Source organism: Periplaneta americana, chromosome 15, assembly GCF_040183065.1.
Source record: "Periplaneta americana isolate PAMFEO1 chromosome 15, P.americana_PAMFEO1_priV1, whole genome shotgun sequence".
Taxonomy (NCBI): Eukaryota; Metazoa; Arthropoda; class Insecta; order Blattodea; family Blattidae; genus Periplaneta; species Periplaneta americana.
Window position 1 is genome coordinate 133,649,276 of NC_091131.1, and position 20,644 is coordinate 133,669,919.

Sequence of the window (20,644 nt, forward strand, 5' to 3'; positions counted from 1 at the left end):
CCATAACATATTTTTCAATGAATTATCTGCGCCATTACCTGTTATGTGTTGCATCTTCAATTAATTTTACGTTATATATTTGTATATTGTGAATAATGGTGTATAAGATAAACTTCATTTAATACTATGACTTACAGTAAATAATGTATTAGTATCATTCATAATCACAAAGCGTAACCAAGTCTGTTTGGATTGTGGAGCAAATGTGAATTTACATAACAAAAGACATTGCTACTGGTGTGAGTATTTTGACTATTGCTACTCGATACATGTTGCTATATTTTTTTTCACATTATTACTGTTTTTGTTATTCAGTAGACTGTACGAACATATGTGCAGATCTCTTAGGTCAGACACGTGCTTATTTCTCCCAGTTAAACATAGAATATTCACCAGTGACTTCTTTATCCATTTGTTTACATTGAGAATAACACTGTGATTACCTTTTACGATATGGACTGTATAGACATCATTTGATATTCATTTCACAAGTAAAGACAGTTTCCTTACTATGTCAGCAGTAAGTGACTTACTTGCTCATTATCTGTATGAAAGTGTTATTAAAATCTGTGTGGTTTTTCGTGCCAACTGTGAGACAAGATGAGTACCAAAAGAGGTCATTATTACATTGTTATGATTATAAGCTTATTATTAATATAAAACTGTATGAGTGATTTATTAATTTGGTAGTCTGGAACTTGATTCCAAGGCTGAATGTCATGGCTGAATGACTTTCTTGGTTTGTCATTGTGCCATACTTGAAATCCTGGACAGTTTTGCCAATCATAAATATTTTGCATTTACTTGCTATATTTACTCAAAAATAGGTCCAAATCACATATTAGACTCTCCAAGAATTTTTATTAACAGTTTTAGAAAATAATTTGTTTTCGAATATTGGACCATCCATATATAATTTTAAAATGAATTATCATATTGATTTCAAGGACAACTTCACGACTTCCTCTTGTAGAAAATTCTTTGGAAAAATTTCCTCCTTCCAGTCGCCTAAACAATGGGTGAGTACCTTTAGATACATTTCCCCCTTCTACTTCGTGAATCTCAGAATAGTCACTATAATTGTTTGATAGTTCATGCAAAATTAACAGTCTGATAACATTTACCAGTAGCATCATTACATACAAATAAATAAAATGAGTAGTAAAGTGGTAGTTTCATGGTTGCATTTAAATTTAAAGTTCTTGCATGTGCCAAGAGAATTGGTGTGAGAGTCAGCTCGTGAGATTTCTGTCTATTATAACAGTATTTGTTATTAGTGAAACCAGAAAGAAAAATTAATGGCTGCAAAAAAAATGCCAGATGTTTTTGATGACCGTGATTAGGAATTATATTCTGGTGTTGACAAGTGTTGGCTTAGGTGATGGAAACAAACAATGGAAATGCCGTCACTCATGACATGATGCAGATGAAAGCATGTGAAATCGCGAAATCGAAAGGGATCAGAGGTCAAGAATTCAAAGCAAGCAGAGGTTGTGTCATGGTTTTTATGTGGAGAAATGGACTCAGTCTGAGAAGAACTACCTGCTGATTATATAGACAAGGTCATTGAGTTCCATCGTTCTGTGAACTGCTTGCAAGAAAGCATTTTTTTCTTCTTCCCGAATCTGCAACAAGGATCAGACTCCAGTCTATTTCGATATGTCTGATAGTATGACAGTAAATGCTAAAGGTGAGTCCATTGTTCTTCTCCTTAAGACTATAGAGACAGTGTGGATGGCAAAGGTCTACAGGAAGTGATGAAAACTGGGAAACTTAAGAAGCCATCACTAGAACTAATTTGCAAATGAATCTTGTGAGCATGTCATTACGCCATACATCATGGAAAAGAGCTTAAAATAACGGGAGTTTCCTGCTCTATAAATGACACTGAGGATGATTTGCTGTGGAATTAAGAGGACAAAGAAGATAATGATAATTACACAGACTATATCAGCAGATGAAGGCAGTGATGATGACAGCATTGACTATTACTCTAGATCATATGTACGAGATTGCTTTGCATTATAGGCTTTGACAGTAACAACTTTTGTCAGGTTTACTATGCTGTCATCTCGTGTTCGTTTACGGTGGACGGGTGGCGATCCTGGCGGTTGTTCTCTTTAAAGTGCAACTGATTTTAACATAGGGATGAGCAATCTATATGTGATCTGGGCTATTACCAGTAGGCCTAACAGACCATTGTGGAGCAGCAATAGTTGTTGTTATTATCTAATGCCGGGCTTTGGCAACGAAGCCATTAGCGTTCTTGCTCTCCAATATTTCTCTGTGGTGAATCCATCAGGTAGAACTTCACAGGTTTGTAGATGATCTTCAGTCATTTCTTCTTCTTTGTTGCATAGGGGGCAATTTGGATTTGTGTAAATTCCTATTTTATTCAAGTGTTTGGCCAAATAATCGTGTTCTGTAAGCAGTCTGAATTTTGCTACTGCAGATTTACGTGGGATTTCTGGAATAATTTCTGGTTTTTTAATTAAAATGCTCCATTTTTTATCTTTGGCTTTGGTACATAGTGCTTGGTTTTGCTTGATTTTATATTTATTTTTAATTAGTCTTTTGATGGTTGTAAAAGGTAGGCTTGTACTTGTATTCTGAATTAAATTGGATCCTTTTTTGGCAAGAAAGTCAGCAGTTTCATTTCCAGCAATTCCACAATGTGCAGGTATCCATTGCAATTGAATTCTTTTCTGTAGTTTTTGAAGTTGTTGGATCATTTTGTGACATTCTTTAATTTGGATTGACATCATTTTATATGAATTTATTGCATATAATGCTGCTTTAGAATCAGAGAGAATGACAGCATTTTGAAATTTCTCTATTCTGTACAGTAGGTGTTTGAGTGAGATATGAATAGCCATTATTTCCGCATCAAAATTTGTTGTATGATATCCTGCTGGTTGATAAAATGAGAATAACGCACACATAATTCCTGATCCTGAGTTGTTATCGATAGTAGACCTATCTGTGTAGATATGTAACCATTCTTCTGGTGGGTATCTATTGTTCACAGCTTCTAATGCTAGCGCTTTTAGTACAGGTTTGGAAGTTTCAGATTTTGTAACTGGTTCTTCTAAATCTAGTTGAATGTTAATTGGTTCGAAGGTTAGAGGGTTTTCTCTGCTTAAAATGTTTTCTTTAGATTTAGGGAGATTCAATTCTGTTTTTATTTCCGTGACTTTGGACAGGAAACTTGTTTGTGTTTTCAACTTGGTTGGTTGTAACAGTCTTTTTTCCCATTTTGTTGTTGTTAACCGTAGCATTTTTTCATGATGTGTTAGTGCCTGCTCCTCTAGAGTGAGATATATTGGAGGGTTCTGGGTTAGGGCTTGCATTGCCGTGATTGGGGTTGATTTTGCTGCATCAGTTATTAGTCGCAGGGCCTGATTTTGGCACACTTCTAGTCAATTCAGGTTGAAATTATTTGCTGTAATTAATACCTCCGCATTGTAGAGAAGTATTGGCTTGATGAATGTTTTGTACATGATGTTCAAAGTCTGCCGATTACTACCCCACTTTGCTCCAGCTAATCTCTTTAAAATTGAACGTCTTTTTGTTGATTTGTTTACTACTGCTTCAATATGATTTCTCCAAGATAATTTTGAATCAAAAATTGCCCCTAAATATTTCGTTTCATATGTTTGTCTCAGGTTTGTTTTCTTGAACTGTAGCAGCATATCTATTCCACGCCTCTGGAATTCTCTCCCTGACCACGTCAGAGACTGTCGGACAATATCAAAATTCAAATTTAAATTAAAAAATCATATTCTAGTTCGTGGAATTGTTTGTTGAACACATGTCAGGTTGCGCAACTTCACCTTAACCCATGACATATAGTAAATATTGTAACTATGCTGTTGTAAAATTGAAAATTAATATGTAATATATTTATTATTATTATTATTATTATTATTATTATTATTATTATTATTATTATTATTATTATTATTATTATTATTATTGTCAGTTATCAATATCATCATTGCTATCTCTGTTTTCTTTCTTTTCGTTGTATTAGCTCGATGAGAGCACTATAATGTACTTTTGACTCTGTTGACCCTCTATAGGGCTTTGACTTAAGTTGTATCATTTTCATCAGTGTTTGTATTTCTTTTTTGTATTTATATGTGCTATCTGGTAGGATGGAAGAGAAGGCCTTATGGCCTTAATCCTGTCAGATTAAATAAATTATTATTATTAAATAAATTATTATTATTATTTAGTTTTGGGATTTTTTTCTTCAAGCTGAATATTTGAAACGTTGTTTTATCAGTATTTATGGCCATCAAATTGTTGTCAGTCCAATTTTCTAATAGGATCAGAGTCTTTTCCATTGAAGTTTTGGATTTGACTATTTATGGGGAAGATGTCCACATGACCATGTCGTCTGCAAAAAGAGCTGTCTTTATTTCTGCGCTTGAAACAGCCGGGGGGGGGGGGGAGATCGTTGATGTAGATGTTAAACAAGGTTGTACTCAGTACTGCACCTCGTGGGAGGCCCATTTTTATTTGTCGGAATTTGGAAGTACTGTCATTGTATTTTGTAGCACAAAAATAGCAATAGTAGAAAGTACCTATCATGTGTTTTAGGTATTCTCTATTATTTATTCTTATTAGAACTACTCCTTCCCCCCCTCCCCTTCCCCACATTCTGGTGAGAAAAATGTGGTAAAAAAAGAGAGTCCTATTTGAGAGTAAATACAATATTTCATGGAATGGCCATTATATGAATTCCATGGTGTTGGTCTTGTAATATGACATTGAGTAGTTTGTGATAAAGATAAATGTGAGATGGTAGCAGGTGGAACCAGTGTACCTAATGTTAACATTATTCTTGTCAAACACAAATTTTACTTGAACTCCCAGGAATTTGAATCTGCATTTCTGGTGATGCCATTAGTTAATGAAGCATCTTTTTCATGGTATGTTTAGGCATAATCCTTTATATTATAGTGGTTTCAGAATAAGAAGGCATATGGCCTAAGTCAATTCAGTGCTAGCAGCACAGTACAACGTTGTCACACAGTCCACGGTGCACGCGACGTGGAAGACAGAGACAACAGATAAGGACAGAAAATATCAGTTGCAGCTCGCTGCAGCAAGCGGGTGGGGATCTGTTCCTTCTTTGTATGAAATATTTAAATATAATTACTTTTACTGAAGTAACTTTCATCCCAGTTTTTATTACTTCTTCACTTCACACATCAGTAGATCTTGGAGTCACTAACTTGCAAAATAAAATGACAGATATGTAGAAATTTACTTTGCTAATGTTTGAGAAAGAATGTCCTTAATTCTGTCTCAGACTTCCTTGTACACCAATGCTAAATTTATTATTGTTTATTTCTCCAGAGGCAAGATGAGGTACAGTGTTTGTAGGGACAGCCTACGAATCTAGCGATAATAAAACTTATACATATCTAGAGATACGTAATTTAGTATTGATATTGAAGATGTAAAGTATTTTATTTTTCCTCTATTAAATGAAGCCTATATAATTTAATTAATTTTCTAGCTTACACATACCTAGGAGTCCAGAGTTCTATGTTCTGCTTACGAATCTGGCTATAATGCAACGTAATCATAATGTGTATTCATATATAATTCAGTACTCATATTGAAACTGTAGATTATTTTATTTTTCTCTGTTAAACTAAATCTATCTAATTTTATTTTATTATCTAATTTTTACTTATCTAGAAGTCCAGAGTTCCATATTCTGGCTAAGAATCCGGCTATAAGAATATAAGCATATCTGTTCATATATAGGCCTAATTCAGTACTCATATTGAAATTGAAGGTTACTTTCTTTTACTTTGTTTAATCAAGCCTATCTAATTTAATTTAATCCTCAAGCTTATACCTTCCAGGATTCTATGTTCTATCACTCTGTCCTGTGGCAATATAAACCTACGAGTGAAGATAGTTATACAGAAGTGAATATGAAAACTGTAACCCAATAATATCATTATTATATTGAAGGTAAAATTGTATATTAGAAGAAACGTATAAAGTGTAATATATATAACGAAAGGTTTTTTAAAATAGAAATTGAGTTTTGGAATTATAAAATCTCCTCGTTCCTAGCATGCCTGTATTTATTTTAAAAGTGAAATGTAAATAATTTGCTTCATCTTATAAAGTTTTCTAATGCTCTTAAGGAAGAATATTGTTAATACTCTTCGTATAATCCATGGAAAAGGAGGCAAGAGTGTTTATGTTTACAATATCATCCACGTATCTCATATGTTTATGCAGTATTTCGTCTTATACCACGTATAATATTCCAATGAAAAGTGAAAATCGTACCTATGGTTATTCTCAGCTTTTTTCTTCTTTCCACGTTCTATTAGAATGGCATTACTAACACATACTACTAATATATTTCAAATATCGTACGATCAAGTAATACACAGTTCTGAAAATTGTACAAATAAATTAACATGTTTGTTTTGCGTTATTTTCCAGGAGAGGTAAATTCAAGTATGCCATATATTTTAATTGTCTCTTTGTCCTGTGCGAGAATATGAGATAACATATGCACTTCTAAACCACACGCCACTGTAGTCAGATTCATTGTTTGTGAAAAACTGACATGCATTACATCATAAGCTAGTCCTTTGGAAAAATTATATACAGAAAATACCATACTCTTGACTTGTGAGTGTAGGGCTCTCCTTCTGCGTGTAACAGATGAAACACCAGAGCCAATTGCAATCCCTTCAAGAGACATTGTTACGGTAAGTTACACATCACACAAGAAAAAACAGTCCATATCTGAATTTGAAAATAAACAATCTATCTTCGTTTACAGAGAGGGACTTCAGAGCAAAATATGTTCTATGCTGTAGGTTGGATATCTCTGTTTAATCTTAAAGCGATAACACGCGAACCAGTTGACATACAATTGCCATTCTTGTACAGTTGATTTCAGTATGTGTAGCTCTATCGAATGGCACAGCTTAAAATTCATTCCTAGTCATAAGTATGGTGCACGCAAGAAAGAAACCAATACGCGACTCTTCAGTGATACTTCGCGACGATTTAACTAGGCAACACCGCTTCACTGTCACTGGCTAGTCGACACAGACCAGTCTAACTAGCTCCACCTTATATGCCTTCTTATTCTGAAAGCACTCTAGAGCATACTAAAATAAACTGTAACATGAGAAACATGAGTCTGGAATTTCTGTGTTATGAGGAAAAAACATTAGAATAAAATGAGATAATGTTTTCTCTTTCCTGAATATTTGTAGGTAAGTCCAAGGATCCTGATAAAGCTCTGGGACTGTGGACCAGGATGCAAGAAGAGGATGTTCAGCCAACAGATGAATTTCTACTAAGTCTTGGCAATTTTCTTAAAATGGAAGGACGAGAAGTGCCATTTATAATGCCAGAAGGAGGTGAAACTCCACCTGTAGCATCAGGAGAGCGCAAAGGGAAAAAGGAGAACCGTGGATCTCAAGAAAATGCAACAATATTATCAGTATCTCAGAAATTCAGACAAGCTCTGCGTAAAAATAATCTCGATGGTGCACTTGCAATTAAACAAGAGTAAGATTTTATTTACATATTTATTGAAGTAATGATAAGATTATTTCTATTCAGTTTTCTCAACTATTTTGTATTCCTTGCGACTTTTCCTTGTACAGGTTATTGAATACTTTCATTCAAATGTAAAAATGCTATATGAATGTGGAGGTTAAATTTTCTTCTTTTATGTACCTATCTTGAAACCACTGTGTATACAAGCTTGTCTCTTGCTAAAATCTAGCTCTATAATAATTTTGTAAATAATCTTTGAACCTGTTATTATGTTCGTGTATGTCATAATTAGTGTTTAGGATGGAAATATTTGTATAATTTTTTAATTTGTTAAAATGCCTTTATAATATATAAGGTCATTCAAAAGTCACTTGAAACATTAAAGCATTATTCAATATTTTAATATTTTAGGTCGAAAAAAAAAAAAAAAAACAAACAAAACATCACTGTGTTGGACAAACAGTGGGGTTTGGTTCCTACAAAACATTGGGAATATGTCTGTTCTTCTCTTGTTCAACAGACACCATTCTTTCTGTGACACAATGCATGGCATTTTGCAGACAGTGTCTTGGAATCTTTAAGTTTTTTGCTAGATGGTATCTTTCAGTTGCTGTAGGGTGGTTGGTTGTTCCATGAGAACTTGTTCTTTAAGATAACCCCACAACCAAATGTTGGCTAGCTAGATTGAGAACTGGAGGTTGTGAAGACCACATTGTTGAAAAGTACTTACTGATGACTTGAACATCAAACATCCGCGTAATTAATTGTTTTGCAAGGGAGTAGATATGAGGCAATGTACAATCTTGCATAAAGATCGTTTTTTTCCAGGTTGTGATTCCTCAGTCTAGGAATGAAGAAATGTAGCATACTGTAGTAGCACTTCCTATTTCCTGTGACAGTCTCTTTTATTTCATTGCTGTCTTTTAAGAAATGTAGGCCAATAATGAATTGTAAAGTGAAGCCACACCATACAGTGACTGTCAAATCATGGAGATCTTGTTGAATTAAAGCCTAGGGATCATTTTCAGACAAAATTCTGCAATTACATGCATTAACTCTACCATTAAGAAAGAAGTTTGCTTCCTTTATCCAGTCAAGTTGAATTTCTACTAGTATAAAAAAAGTAAATATATTTTCTGCTTGTTACTTTGAGTGCAAATGCTGCTTTCAGTTCAATTCAATTCAATTCAATTCATTAAGACATTAGACATAGTCATAAATACAGAAGGGGGAAAAACGTACATTTGTAAATACATATATAATTGAAAACAGTAACACTTAATTAGAACAATGCAAACACAAAATATTTTGAAACTCTAAAAATTAATGAAAATACTTCATTCTTAATGTATTATTTGTAACTAAGTGTAAATAACTTTATTTATTAGAAAACAATTTCATATGAATTTATTAAAAAAAACTCATCTACAGAGTAGAAAGGATTAATTAAAAGCCAATTATAAAATCTAGTTTTGAAACTATTGGTTGGTAAACTTATAATATTGACTGAAAAGCTTATATAATTTCATCCACATGACAGAAAAGTTTGTACTAGTCTTATATAATCTGTAGTATGGGATATTAATTTGTTCACTATTTCTAATTTCATGATCATGTATATTGGCTACTAATGAGTAATTGACTATGTTACATCGAGTGTAAAGGACTAGGTCGTGTGTAGGTATATACGAGGGGGGACCCAAATGTTTTTTTTTTTTTTTTAATTTTTAATTTTTATTTTTTTATTTTTATTCTTTTTTTAGCATTATTATTGAACTCTACATTCACAGCACTTTAGTCCCCTTCAAAGTATTGTGCATTAATGCACTTGTCCCAACGCTTTTGCCACTGTTGAAAACAGTGCTGGAACTCTTGAGGCAGGATACTGTTCAAAGCCGTTAGCATGTTTTCTTTGATGTCATCCACATCACTGAATCGCTTTCCTTTCAGACATTTCTTCATCCTTGGAAACAAACAGAAGTCCGACAAAACCAGATCGGGAGAGTAGGGTGGATGAGGCACAAGCACCACGTTGTTGTATGTCAAAAACTGTCGGACTGTCAGCTGTGTGGGCTGGCGCATTGTCATGGTGAAGCAACCAGTTCCCATTTCTTCACATTTCAGTCCGTTTTCGTCGCACACTCTCTCGTAATCTTTGTAACACATCCAAATAGAAATGTTGGTTCACTGTTTGTCTTGGCAGAACAAACTCTTTGGGGACAGTGCCATTCACATCAAAAAAACATTTGACATTGGCTCACACTTGACGTGCTTTCTTGGGTCGTGGTGAATTTGGAGTTTTCCATTGGCTCAATGCTTGCTTTGATTCTGGATCATACTCATAGCACCAAGACTCATCCCCAGTCACAATTCTTTTAAGAAAATTTGGATTGTTCTGCACTTCACTCTTCAAGTCACGGCAAACTCTCACTCAGTTTTCTTTTTGGTCATCTGTGAACAAGCGAGGAACAAATTTTGCAGACACCCGTCTCATGTGCAAATCTTCAGTTAAAATTCGCTGGACTGTGCTCTATGACAGGTTCGTTTGCTCAGAAACTTCGTCAATGGTCTTTCGACGATCTTCATCAATTTCACGTTTGATTTTGGCAATATTTTCGTAATTTCTTCCTGTCGAAGGATGCCCGGAGCGTGGCATGTCTTCAGTTGACATGTTACCAGATTTGAAATGGGAAAACTACTCGTAGACCTGTGATATTCCCTAAGCATCTTCATCAAAGGCTTGCCGAAGCATCCCACCGGTCTCGCCTGCAGTTTTCCCTAACAGAAAACAAAATTTTACACACACTCTTTGTTCCTTGTGGTCGGCCATCTCACTAATTGCCAAACGGTTGAAACAGGAACGCAAACAACACAGCACCACAAACAAACCACTAAACTCAGACTGACGCCAGCTCACTAACAGTCGTGGGAGACCCCAAACTAACACCACAACTCGTAACTACAAAGCATGCGCACACAACAGTTTGGTTCCGGTTACTTTTGGGTCCACACTCTCGTGTGTGTGTGTGTGTGTGTGTGTGTGTGTGTGTGTGTGTGTGTGTGTGTGTGTGTGTGTGTGTGTGTGTGTGTGTGTGTGTGTGTGTGTGTGCGCGTGCGTGCGTGCGTGCGCGCGCGGTTTTTTGCTCAAGCTAGTTTGATTGACATGGAATTCTAATGGTTTCTGTTGCAAAATCATGACACTTCCAATTTTGGTACCATTTTCTCCAAAAAATTAAAGCATGAAGGTTTGTATGATTACAGACTAAGATGTTTTCAACTGTGCTGTAACTCATTTGAAGATGCCTGGACACTTGACTAACACTACTAATTCCACAGTAATTATTTCTCCTTACTTCATTACTTGTCTGAGGTACTTCAGCAGCAATGATGTCTTTGATTACCTTTGGTCTTGTCGGGCTCCGATGTTGGAGTGGTGTGGGTCCCAGGCCATGTTGGAATTCCTGGTAATAAGACAGCAGATGCTGGAGCCAGAGATGCTGCTCTTAATGGCACACTGGTATATTGGCGAGAGAGGTGGCAAGATGTAGTGACTTACATAAGGAATAGTATTCGGAGAGATTGGGAAGAAAAATGGTCTGCACAAGTGGGTAACAAACTACGACCAATTAAAAATACAATTCGAGAATGGGATTCGTCATCCAGAGCGTCACGGCGAGATGAAGTTATACTTACTCGCTTGAGGATTGGTCACTGTCGTTTGACACATGGTCACTTATTGTCTGGCGAACCTCCACTGGAATGCGACACTTGCCATGCCCTTCTTATGGTAGAACATTTTTTACTCCACTGTCGCAAATATGATTTGCCTCGACGTCAATATGCAATATGCCCAACGTTGCGCGATGCTCTTGGCAATGATTTTAATTGTGTCAACGCAGTGTTAAGGTATTTACGTAGCACAGGACTCGACAAAGTGATCTAAGTTTTAATGTGTTTCTAGCCTTTTGTTATTTCTTCTCCAGACCCCTTACATCTGGAGATTATTTTAGTTATCTATCTTTTAATTACACTTTATTAATCGGACCTTATACATCCGATTTTTGCTGATTGTTGTTATATAACACTGTCACATATTTCTTGTAGCAATGCTTGTATATTTTATGATTGTCTCAAATTATCTTGGGACTGCTATGTGTTCGTTCTAATGTTACTTTATATTAGGAGTCACCTTGTTCGTCCAATATTAGTGTGTTTTAATGTGTCAACGTTTCTAATCAGTGTGAATTTTAGTTATACAATAATTTAATTTCACCACACAACAAGAAAAAACTTTAGGCATGGGTGCAAATAGCCATAGATGCTGACGCGCCCTTCAAATTTCACTATCTATCTACCTTTGGTCTTCCAGATTTTTTCGTGTCAGCTACAGAACGAGTTTCCTCAAACTGGTTACCCTCAGACTTTCTGATTAAATCCTCAGACTTACGAATGGAACATGGGCCTTCTCTTATGTTGTTAAATGTTCTAAAGTTTCTCAGATCTTGATAATCATAATAGCATTGGATCAGCTGTATCTTAATATTTAAATAGAACCATGGCTTGGAACTTCAGGATTCTTGTAGCAGTACATTAGACTCTCACTAATCCGGTCCTTAGTAATCCGGCCACCTTCTAGTGTACTTGCTATGTTATATTTTATTTAACAATGCTCCCAACTGCCAAGGTTATATCAGCGTGCCGGAATTTTGTCCCGCAGGAGTTCTTTTACATGCCAGTAAATCTACTGACATGAGCCTGTCGCATTTAAGCACACTTAAATGCCATTGACCTGGCCTTGGATCGAACCCACAACCTCGGGCATAGAAGGCCAGCGCTATACCAACTGCATCAACCAGGCTGACTCTAGTGTACTTCCTATCACTTCTGCTATAATAGTTTTCTGGGAAATTTGCACTATACCCCATTTCAGTTTAGTTGATAGGCCTTCCCCTCTACTCACACTCTCTACCATCAGTGAAGGGGAAGATGCTATTGTCTATCTCACTAACATTCGACTAATTGACTTTCAATATAGTGACAAATGTTATTATTGAAAGTGTTTACTGGAAATCTATATTTCGAAAGCCTATACTAAGCTTTTATATTTAATTTTATTGCTATTTATATTAACTGGCACATTAAAAAGCTACTGGCAACAGAAGATAAATGTTTTCTCCACCGCTAGTTGCTACTCTACAGCATACACAAAGGGACAATCTGCACTGTGTCACTCCCCCCTGACTTCATAATACAAACTGACATTCTTAATTAATTATTAGTTGAAAATATTGTAAGAACGACACTAAAGTATACTCACACATGTAATTGTCAAACATCTATATATTACTGTATTTTATATTCACTAATGTACTTAATTTAATACTTTACTTTCTTGTGTGTACGGCTTAGGGCAGACATGAGCATTTAAAGAGATGCGCTGTACTGCTCTGATTGCTGCAACACGCATCACCTGTTAATGTAATACTCAGCGGTGGATCGCATGAAGTATTGAAACACGGAACGTTAAGTAATTAAGCAGGGCAAAAAGATGCACAGTTTTCTGAAAATGTTTTTTTTATGAATAATGACAATGAAAGAAAACAAATATAAACTATTTCACAAAAAGCTGAAACATAACTGTATTTCTAATTTAAACAATTGCTGTAAAAACCTTATAAAATGACATAAAACGTACAATTCCACAACAGTTAAAGTGTAATGCCATAATCTGAACCTGTTTGTTCTGAAAGGGCATCAATCACTAATTTGCATCATTTGAAAATAAAATTAAAGAACTTATGAAAAATAAATTCTTAACAAAATATCAAGCACATTACTAAGAAACAGAAAAAAACAACAATTAGGCTATTTTTTAAACCTCTTACTGTAGTTCTTTGTTGTTTTTGTCAATTTACGTATGCCCTTAAAAGAAGGGATTCATTTATTCTTCTTCGTCACATAAGTGAGCAAGTGTTTCAAAATTTGGAGTTATGTCGGACATTGCAATTGTGAGCTGATGGAATGAATTTTCGTCTGAAATGCGTGATCTTGATTTGGATTTTACAATGGGCAACTGAGAAAAAAAACTGTTCACAAATATAGGTTGAGCCAAACATAGAAGCAATTTTCATAACAAAACTCCGAAGATGTGGATATTTTACTTCACAAAGTTGTTTATATGTATCTAAACCAGTCATAATTGTACTTGGTAAACGTGCCATTTTTCAGTCGAACTTCTAACTGAAGGTCTAATCTTACACATTGATCATTAACGGAGAATGGATAGCAAATAATAAAAATTCATTCTCTAATTTCTTAAAATCGCTGAATATTTTTGTTGGTGAATTCGTTTATTACATTTTCCAATATTTTATAGAAGTGGCTGATATGTTAACATCGGGTGATAGATTAAGCAATTTTAAAGAAGGAAAATGATAAAATTCTGATTTAATTGCATCAGAAATAGATGCAGTTGTGACAAACAGCTTTAATTCATCGTACATGTGTATGATATTCATATCTTTTCCTTGAAGAGAAATGTTGAAATCGTTAAGAGTGCTGGTTATGTAGCACAGAAAAGCCAAATCAATGACCCACCTCTCGTCTGTCAATTAATTTATCGTTTCACCCTGAAAAGGAAACTCATTATGATTACATCATTGGTTTAAAGCAAAACACTTTACTTCTGAGAGAAAGGCGTATGTATTGTACATACTGCATATGTATAAACTTAGAATTGGAAAATAAGATACATTTAAAAAGAAAAATAACTTACTCAAATTAATAATATTTTGAGGATTCAGTTTTGTTGGAATAAAACCACCTTTTTCTCAGACATAATAATTTTGACTTAATGTGTTTTGCTTGCAAACCCACAATATTACGTTACTACTACTTACTAGCCACCACCACCACCACCACCACTACTACTACTATTATTATTACTACTATTATAAAAAATGGGCGGCTGGGTAGCTCAGCTGGTAGAGCAGCTGACTACGGACTGGAAGGTCAGGGGTTCGATCTCAAGTGGTGACGGGATTTTTTCTCGTTGCCAAACTTCCAGGTTCACTCAGCCTCCTATAAAATTAAGTATCGGGTACTTCCCAGGGGTAAAAGGCGGTCAGAGTGTGGTGTCGACCACACCACCTCATTCTAGTGCTGAGGTCATGGAAAGCATGGGACTCTACCTCCATGCCCCCCCCCCCCCCAAGTGCCTTCATGGCGTGTGATGGGGATACCTTTACCTTTACTATTATAAAGAAATAAAATAAAAAAATATGTTCTATTAAAAGGACATCTTTTCATAATGTCGCTGAACATTGCTCTTCTTCACAGCTAGTAAAATTTTGTAGCATAATATGCACCTAACGCTTTACCCTTCTTCGCAACAAAAGAATTCATTTTCCCATTTTTTGTGGAAGTAATATTTTTCGAATTTTTTGCATTAGGAGCTTCCTTAGAGAGCGACATTTTTTTAAATGAAATCCACCGCTGCTGACTCAACCGGTCGGACAGGTACCCCGCTATGGTAAACAGCTAGGGGTGTGGAGGGAGGGAGGTCACGTGATTCCGTTCGACTCTGTGCGACATGTACTACTGATGCCCACGTCTGGCTTAGGGGGTGCAGATATAAGAGGTAACAGCTACGAGTCTGTCACTGTCGGTCTCAGGGCAAGTAGAAGGGGAAAGAAATGCCTTCGTATCCTCTCAGCTTGTATGAAATGTCATTTAGTGCCATGTGTTATACTATATTACTTATACACATTTACATACTTGTATATGTAGGCCTATATATGCACCAGTCGATTCAGAAGTGCAAATGGAATTGTGGCACAGCTTATAACATTAAATTTAATGACGTTTTTAATCACTCTCAGTAATCCAGCACTTTCACTAATCTGGCACCCCTCTGTGCAAGGAATGGTCGGAATAGCAAGAATCTATTGTACTAACAAAATTATTATATTAATCAACAAAATGGTAACTATGAAAATGCAAAAACTAACAAAAAAACCCTGTTGTTTACGTAACACAGTGATTTTTTTTTTCTACCTCAAATATTGTTAATGCTTTAAAGTTTGAAGTGACTTTTGAATGACATTATATATTTGGAAGCGTATGATTACCTCATTACCTGAAACCAGGTGGGCCGGGTTCGAATCCTGGTCAGGGCAAGTTACCTGGTTGAGGTTTTTTCCGGGGTTTTCCCTCAACCCAATACGAGCAAATGCAGGGTAACTTTCGGTGCTGGACCCCGGACTCATTTCACCGGCATTATCAACTTCATTTCATTCAGACACTAAATAACCTATAAGTTGATACAGCATTGTAAAATAACCCAATAAAATAAATCAGTACCTGAAAAGAATAATTGAGAAGTCCTTATACAACAATAGGAATTGATTTAGGAATATTTTTATTAATTCTCACCAATGCACAGTGGTACCGATCACCTCAAAACCCGGCCACAAATCGATTTTTCAAAATGCGAATAACAGGATGTACCCCACCTACCATTGTTCTATTATGTCTGTGGGTCATAAAACTGCAGATGATGACTGCACTTCCACTCTCCTCAGTTAATGGTGAGAGCTGAAAGTAAGAGGTGTGTGTGTGTGCGTGCGTGCGCGTGCGCGTGCGTGTGCGTGCGCGTGTGTGTGCGTGCGTGTGTGTGCGTGTGCTTGCTACTGAGGGAATAGATTAGAACGTAAAACTATTGATAATTTGATAATTACAATTACAAGTTTATATTAAATGAAAATTCGAACTGTGGTTTTTATATAACAAATAATGATTATTATTTCAATCTATGGTTATGAAATATCACTACAAATTAGTACTGTATTGTTTAAAAAGCCATCTTATTTAGGATTTCTATGTTTAATGATAGGGTGCAAGATGGCATTTAGACAGATACAAGAAACATTATATACGATATTGCAACAAAAATCTGCTGCCAAAAAGGAACAACAGAAATTTTGTTGAATCATAGAGTAGCAGAAGTGGGAATAGAAAGCTCTGAAGAAAAATCGAAAATATTAAAATGGGCTGTTTCCTGATTTTCTAGCGAGTTGTTTGGTCAATAAGACAGAGCTGGTAGAAAAGGAGATAGATTTCTTCAAGATGCCAAATTTGGCTTAGCAGTGAATTAATTTCTGACATTGATGTCAATTTTCCTTCAATTTCAAAGAAGTGAAGCCCAGATACGAATTTGAAGAGAATAGTGTGAGGACAAAACGAAGGAAAGCAGAAACTCTAAGAAGTTACGAACTTGAGGAATCATTAACTTTCGCAGCGGAAATGAAATACAGGGAAAGTGGGAACACTGATTCGGCACAATCACTAGCAGAAATGCAAAATACACCAACAAGATCATCAAAAATTCGAAAAGCCTGGGCATCAGCACCAACTAGCATTAATTTTGTTGACAGATATACCACTGATAATGCTTTAGCTCCCTTTCTAGAATCTGGTGATGCCAAAAATTTTTAACTTTTGCGTAGACACAGAGCAAAACAGCTTAATGCCGATGTTTACCTATCATATCAAAACATTTTAACTGCTAAAAAAGATTCTATCCAGAAAATGTTGTATCACAAGACGATGCAGAAGTTAAACTTCAATATTTAGTAAATCATACAGCAGTGGGATTGATGTAACTACAAGAACCAGTGTTATCCATGACAGATGAAAAATACCTACAATTTTTAATACTGTGTATAAATGGGGATTTGATGGAATCAGCAGACAGTCACAATATAAACAAAGAGCAGAATGAGAGCATTTTTCAGACTGAGATTATTGTTCATGTCCTTGGTACCGCTACAGCTTTACTTTATTGATGAAAAATCGGAAAAAGTAGTGTTGTAGCAGAATCCTAAACTTTCTTCTACTCTATTTTGTCGACCAATAAAATTTCTATTTAAAAGAAACAAAAGATCTTGTTAAAGAAGAAGCTTCCAATATGAGTACGCAAATAAAATATCTGAGAAACTTCGTGTAACATCAGGGGAAAGTAGGCACAAGTGATTCAACAATTAATCTTCAATATGGTAGATGGCAAAGTGTGTAACGCTGTGACCTAAACTTCTTCACAGAACTGTTACATTTGTCGAGCTAACCCCAAAATTATGAACCAACTGGAGGCTTTAGCTGCGAAACCTATAGATACATCAACATTTTCATTTGGTCTTTCGTCATTGCATGCTTAAATTCGTTTTTCGAATGCTTGCTTCACATATCTTAGAGGCTGTAAGTTAAACAATGGCAAGTCAGAGGAAATCAAAATAAAGAAGCAGTTGAGAAACGGATGGATTTTAAAAGACCAACCCGTCCTAATTCCTGGTGTAGGTAGAATTTGAGCTTGATGTAATATTTTAAAATGAAAGTGTCAATATTCGTAGTTTTAAATTAAATGCTATCTATATGTAATGAAAACTTAATTTTAAAAGGAGGGTCGCGAACCACTGGTTGAGAAACAATGGTCTAATGGTTAATATCATGAAGTCATTTCGTTTTTTGTGACTTACTTAAGTCAGTATAAAAAATGTATACAGTGCATGCTAGTTAGCTTTAAATATATTTGGCCGGATTTTGAGGTGATCGGTACCATTGTGCAATGGTGCAGTATATGTATCATGTTAGCTGTGGGATTCGAGGTTAGCAGGTTCAAACCCAGCTGAGGGCAATAAAATCCTTACAATAGCTCCTCTGGGAGGGAAGAACATCTGGGAGACCAGTATCTATTAGATTTATGATATGCAAAAAAGTCAATCCCCAGTCGAGGGTTCCAGGCAAAATTTGTCGACCATATCGCTCCCGCTTTTAATTTAAGTGCTGAATAACCTTTACAGTTGAAAGTGTCCCACTTTTAATTTAGGTGCTGAATAACCTCTACAGTTGAAAGTGTCAAATAAAATACTTATAAAATTTAGGAGTAAATGGAAAATTGTCAGAATAAAATTATAAACATAGATGTGAAACAATAGTAGATAACTGTCCCCAACTCTCTTCAGCATAAATTATGTTGCTGAACAGTGCAACATATCATATACAAATGAACTGAAGTATAAAAATCTTTTTGATTGTTGATGATTTAGTATTTATATCAGACAGTGATGACCTCCAACATTCTATACATAGTTTACATTAAAAGAAAAAGTTTCTAATGTTGTTATTTGTTGAACAGCTACTTTCCAGATTTGACAGCCAGAATGGTAGTTCTGTGCTTCATTCTATCCAGTATTATAGTCTCTTCCTCCCTTTACATACCTCTGTCCCCCTTTTTCTCCTCCCATCTGCACCCCTTCCTCATTTTTCCCTTCTACCTTTTACCCTCCCCTCTCTCTCTCTCTCCCTCTCTGTCCCCTTCTTCCTTCTCTCCTCTCTCATCATCAAGATTTCTAATTGATAGTTATCCGATCTTACTGACTTTTTGTCTAATGCATGTAAGCCCCCTGTATAAAAAAAAAAATTCAAACGTGTAAAGACATACATAGCAAACTTTTATAGGAACGCCCAATGGAATGATGCTGGTCATCGTGATTCACAGTGGTCTTGCTGATGATGACTAATCCTTATCATTTTCATTTTTTCAGACATGGTGATGAGAATTTCTCAATAACTGATCTGTCGGTTCTGATTGAGAATTTGATAAAGGCAGATCGCTATGGGGAAGCATCAAAGATTGCACAAGGAATGTTGGAAAAGAACATGCATCCATTACCCCGAATATTTCGTTTCCTATTGAATCGCCTTGCAAATTCTGGAGATGTGGATACATTGACAGCTATTGGAAATCAAATCACACCAGTTAGTATTCTTTCCTAGTGTGTGTATGCATGCTTGTGCACTTTTGCTTCTCATACATACTTGCTGTTGTAATAAATGGTTTCTCTGATATGCAAATTAATAAAATGAAATCATCGTTCATCCATCATCGGTCATCATCATATCATCATCATCATCATCATCATCATCATCATCATAATCATCATCCTCCCCCTCCTCCTCCTCTTCCTCCTCCCTTGCTCATTTTAGGCCTGGTGGACCATGACCAAAGATAAAAACAGTAACAACTCTTTAGATTCAGGAAGACCATAAGTAATCATCATCATCATCATCATCAACATCATATTCATATTATCCTCCTTCTCTTCCTCCTCCTTGCTCATTTTAGGCCTGGTGGACCATGACTAAAGACAAAAACAGTAACATCTCTTTAGATTCAGGAAGACCATAAGTAATGAATAAATTGTTGATTTTATATGCATTGTATATATCGTCAGCTTACTTCCAATACTTCATAAGTCCAATTTCCCCAAATGTTGGTTTATGGGTGAAATCTGTGTATATTTTGAATGCACATCTGCTAAAACCTCTCAAGTCTACAAATTTTGTTATATTTTATAAATAACATGCATGACAGTTGTATAAAAATAACAAAGAAGTTATTTTGCTATTCTGTACAATTTCCTTAAACAGAGTTACAAGGTCTTACAACTAAGCCAATGATATGTACAGATCTTGTATTATGTCTTTCCCTTTGTGCAGCGTCACAGTTAATGGAGAGGAAAAGAGAGTTAGCAACATTTTGTATTAATATATGAGACAAGCAGTGGTCATAGCATTGGAATGAAGGCAGTCAAATATATTTTGTTTTCCTTTGTATAGTAGTACTCTGTTGCCCATGATCAAGGTAAGCCATTTGAAACCCAGTCATCAGCAGAGAGATAATGAAATATGTGTGTGTGTGTTTGTGTGTGTGCATGCGTGCATGAAATTAAACGTACAAATATTTATTTCATTGATTAATTTTGTGGGTGTGTATTTTATACATTCTATGAATGTTCCAGTAATGGAAGAAGTTGGTAGCTTCATATTAGTGTGTGCTTAAAATTTGATCTGTATTTAATATTTTCCTCGAATTAAAGTACTGTAGTATGTTGTTTTTGTTTCTTAATGCTCTTGGCTTTGGATATCCCCCATTTGCCGTCTTGTATCCCAATAGTACTTTCCTAACTGAGAATCTTCATCAGCATCAATCTTTGTGATGGCTTGACATTGAAAAGATAGTCTTATT

The 20,644-nt window shown here is 35.5% G+C and overlaps 1 protein-coding gene across 1 annotated transcript in view; it reads left to right on the forward strand.

The window, feature by feature from the left end:
* bsf (bicoid stability factor) overlaps nt 1–20,644 on the forward strand; it is a 203,564-nt gene that overhangs the window by 160,008 nt on the left and 22,912 nt on the right. Inside the window, exons 16-17 of the mRNA XM_069848172.1 lie at nt 7,272–7,569; nt 19,161–19,374. Coding sequence (XP_069704273.1) covers nt 7,272–7,569; nt 19,161–19,374 — 512 coding nt within the window. The remainder of the gene's footprint in view (nt 1–7,271; nt 7,570–19,160; nt 19,375–20,644) is intronic.